Raw genomic sequence first — 2,538 nt, 5'->3', positions numbered from 1 at the left:
TAGCAGTACAAAGACGAGGAATTGCAGCAGCTGAGTCAGCAGTAGACAAAAGAAGAGCAACAGCGCCAGCAGATTCTGCTGGAGAATAAAACAGAGGAACAGCAGCATGAGAATCCACAGAGAAAGAAATAAGGGGAACATAAGCAGAAAAACCAGCAGCAGAAGAAAGAATAGTAACAGCAGCTGCAAAATCTGCAGCAGACGAAAGAAGAGGAACAGCAGCAGCAGAATCAGCAGAAGAAGGAAGAATAGTAACAGCAGCTGCAAAATCAGCAGCAGAAGAAAGAAGAGGAACAGCAGCAGCAGAATCAGCAAAACAAAGAAGAAGAGGAACAGCAGCAGCAGAATCAGCAGAAGAAGGAAGAAGAGGAACAACAGCAGCAGAAGAAAAAAAGAGGAACAGCAGCAGCAGAATCAGCAGAAAAAAGAAGAGGAATAGCAACAGCAGATGAAACAGGAGGAATAGCAGAAACTGAATCAGCAGAAGAAGATTAAAGAGGAGCAGCAGTAGCGGAATAAGCAGCAGAAGAAAGAAGAGGAAAGGCAGCAGCAGTATCAGGAGAAGAAGAAAAAAAGGAATAACAACAGGAGAATCAGCAGAAGAAGAAAGAAGAGGAACAGCAGCAGCAGGATTTGCAGCAGAGGAAAGAAGAGGAAAAGCAGCAGCAGAGGAAAGAAGAGGAAAAGCAGCAGTAGTAATCAGCAACAGAAGAAAGAAGTGGAATGGCAGCAGCAAAATCGGCAACAGAAAAACAAATAGGAACAGCAGGAGCAGAATCGGTAGCAGAAGAAATAAGAGGAACAACAGAAGCAGAATCAGCAGACGCAGAATTAATTGGAACACCAGCAGCATATTCAGTAGCAGAAGAAAGAATATGAGAAACAGAAGCAAAATCAGCAGCAGAAAAAAGGAGAACAGAAGCTGCTAAATCCGCAAAATATGAAAAAAAGTAGAGGAACAACAGCAGTAGAAACAGCAGCAGAAGAGAAAAGAGGAATAACAGCAGCATTTGTGTGAAGCTTTTTTATATTATGAATTATATTTTTCTTTTCATTTACCTTTTTGAGCCATCAGGAACATCTGTGCTCTCTCATTGGGCCATTTACTTCCATTAAAACTTCGAGATTAATAACGCTGCATTCCCCCCCCCCCTCTCTCTCTCTCTCTCTCTCTCTCTCTCTCTCTCTCTCTCTCTCTCTCTCTCTCTCTCTCTTATCGGAAAATAATGGCAATAATTATTCCTTTTTTGTTGCAGAACTTGGGATGTTTATAAATACTACGAAAACAGATTACTGAAGATTTAATTCAAATATTTCCATTGGAATTAGGCGATTATCATTAGCATTCCGAGATTAACGACACAGATACTGCATTGAAATAAAAAAAAAATATATTCACTTGAATTCTATTCAATAGATTTATAACATATTTCTTTAACTCTTTAGATAAATGATTATATATATATATATATATATATATATATATAATATATATATATATATATATATATATATATTATATATATATTTATATACATATATATATATATATATATAATATATATATATATATATATATATATATATATAAATATATATATATTTATATCCATATATATATATATATATATATATATATATATATATATATAATATATATATATATATATATATATTATATATATATAAGTTGGCTAAGACACCAGCCATCCGTTCAGATACTACCACTAGATAGTTATTGGATCCTTTGACTGGTCATTCAGTAATGCATTGGATCCCTCTCTCTGGTTACGGCATATTTTTCTTTGCCTACACATACACCGCGTATTGTGGCCTATTCTTTTACAGATTCTCATGTTTCCTCATGCACCTGACAACAATGCGATTACTAAACACTTCTTCACCCGAAGGGTTAATTACTGTACTGCAATTGTTCAGTTTACCTTCCCCCTGGTAAGGGTAAAAGAGACTAGCGATGGTAAGCAGCTCTTCTAGGAAAAGGACACTCCAAAATTTAACCACTTTTCTCTAGTCTAGGGTAGTGCCATAGCCTCTGTACCATGGTCTTCTACTGTCTTGGGTTAGAATTCCCTTGCTTGAGAGTTCACTCGGTCACACTATTCTCTATTTTTTTTCCCTCCTCTTTTTTATTTTTTTCAAATGGTGATTTGTGCAGGCTTAATAGAAGGACCATGGATGCCTGGTGGTTTATCGAGAGGTTTTCTTTTCCTTATTTGTTTCTTTTACTTTTCAAAACCGTCCTTTAGCCTTCCCTTCAGTTGAAGTGGCTATCCCGGAGGGTATTTAGACTAGCATAATGTATTGGCTCCTCCATCTTGACCAATTTTTCCGAATTTTTACTATAGTCTATGCGTTTGATCAATCAATTTATTCATAATTCTGTACATATTGTTTTTGTTTTAATTCTTGTTAATCTAGTTTTTAAGTATGATATCTCTTTTTTTATTACTATTAATTCTTATGCTGCCTGGAGACATTGAGCGAAATCCGGGACCAGTAAGTCCTTGATCTCGTCAA

The 2,538-nt window shown here is 36.0% G+C and overlaps 1 protein-coding gene across 1 annotated transcript; it reads left to right on the top strand.

The window, feature by feature from the left end:
* Window positions 1-106: 106 nt before the first annotated feature.
* On the top strand, window positions 107-439 carry LOC137626770 (serine/arginine-rich splicing factor 6-like). Its single transcript, XM_068357768.1, has one exon. The coding sequence runs from the start codon at window positions 107-109 to the stop codon at window positions 437-439; it is 333 nt and encodes a 110-aa protein (XP_068213869.1).
* The last annotated feature ends 2,099 nt before the right edge of the window (window positions 440-2,538 follow it).

The sequence above is a fragment of the Palaemon carinicauda genome, chromosome 34 (assembly GCF_036898095.1).
Source record: "Palaemon carinicauda isolate YSFRI2023 chromosome 34, ASM3689809v2, whole genome shotgun sequence".
In the NCBI taxonomy this organism is placed as follows: domain Eukaryota; kingdom Metazoa; phylum Arthropoda; class Malacostraca; order Decapoda; family Palaemonidae; genus Palaemon; species Palaemon carinicauda.
Note: the sequence above shows the minus strand (reverse complement) of the source record. Positions and strands in the feature narration are given on the sequence as shown.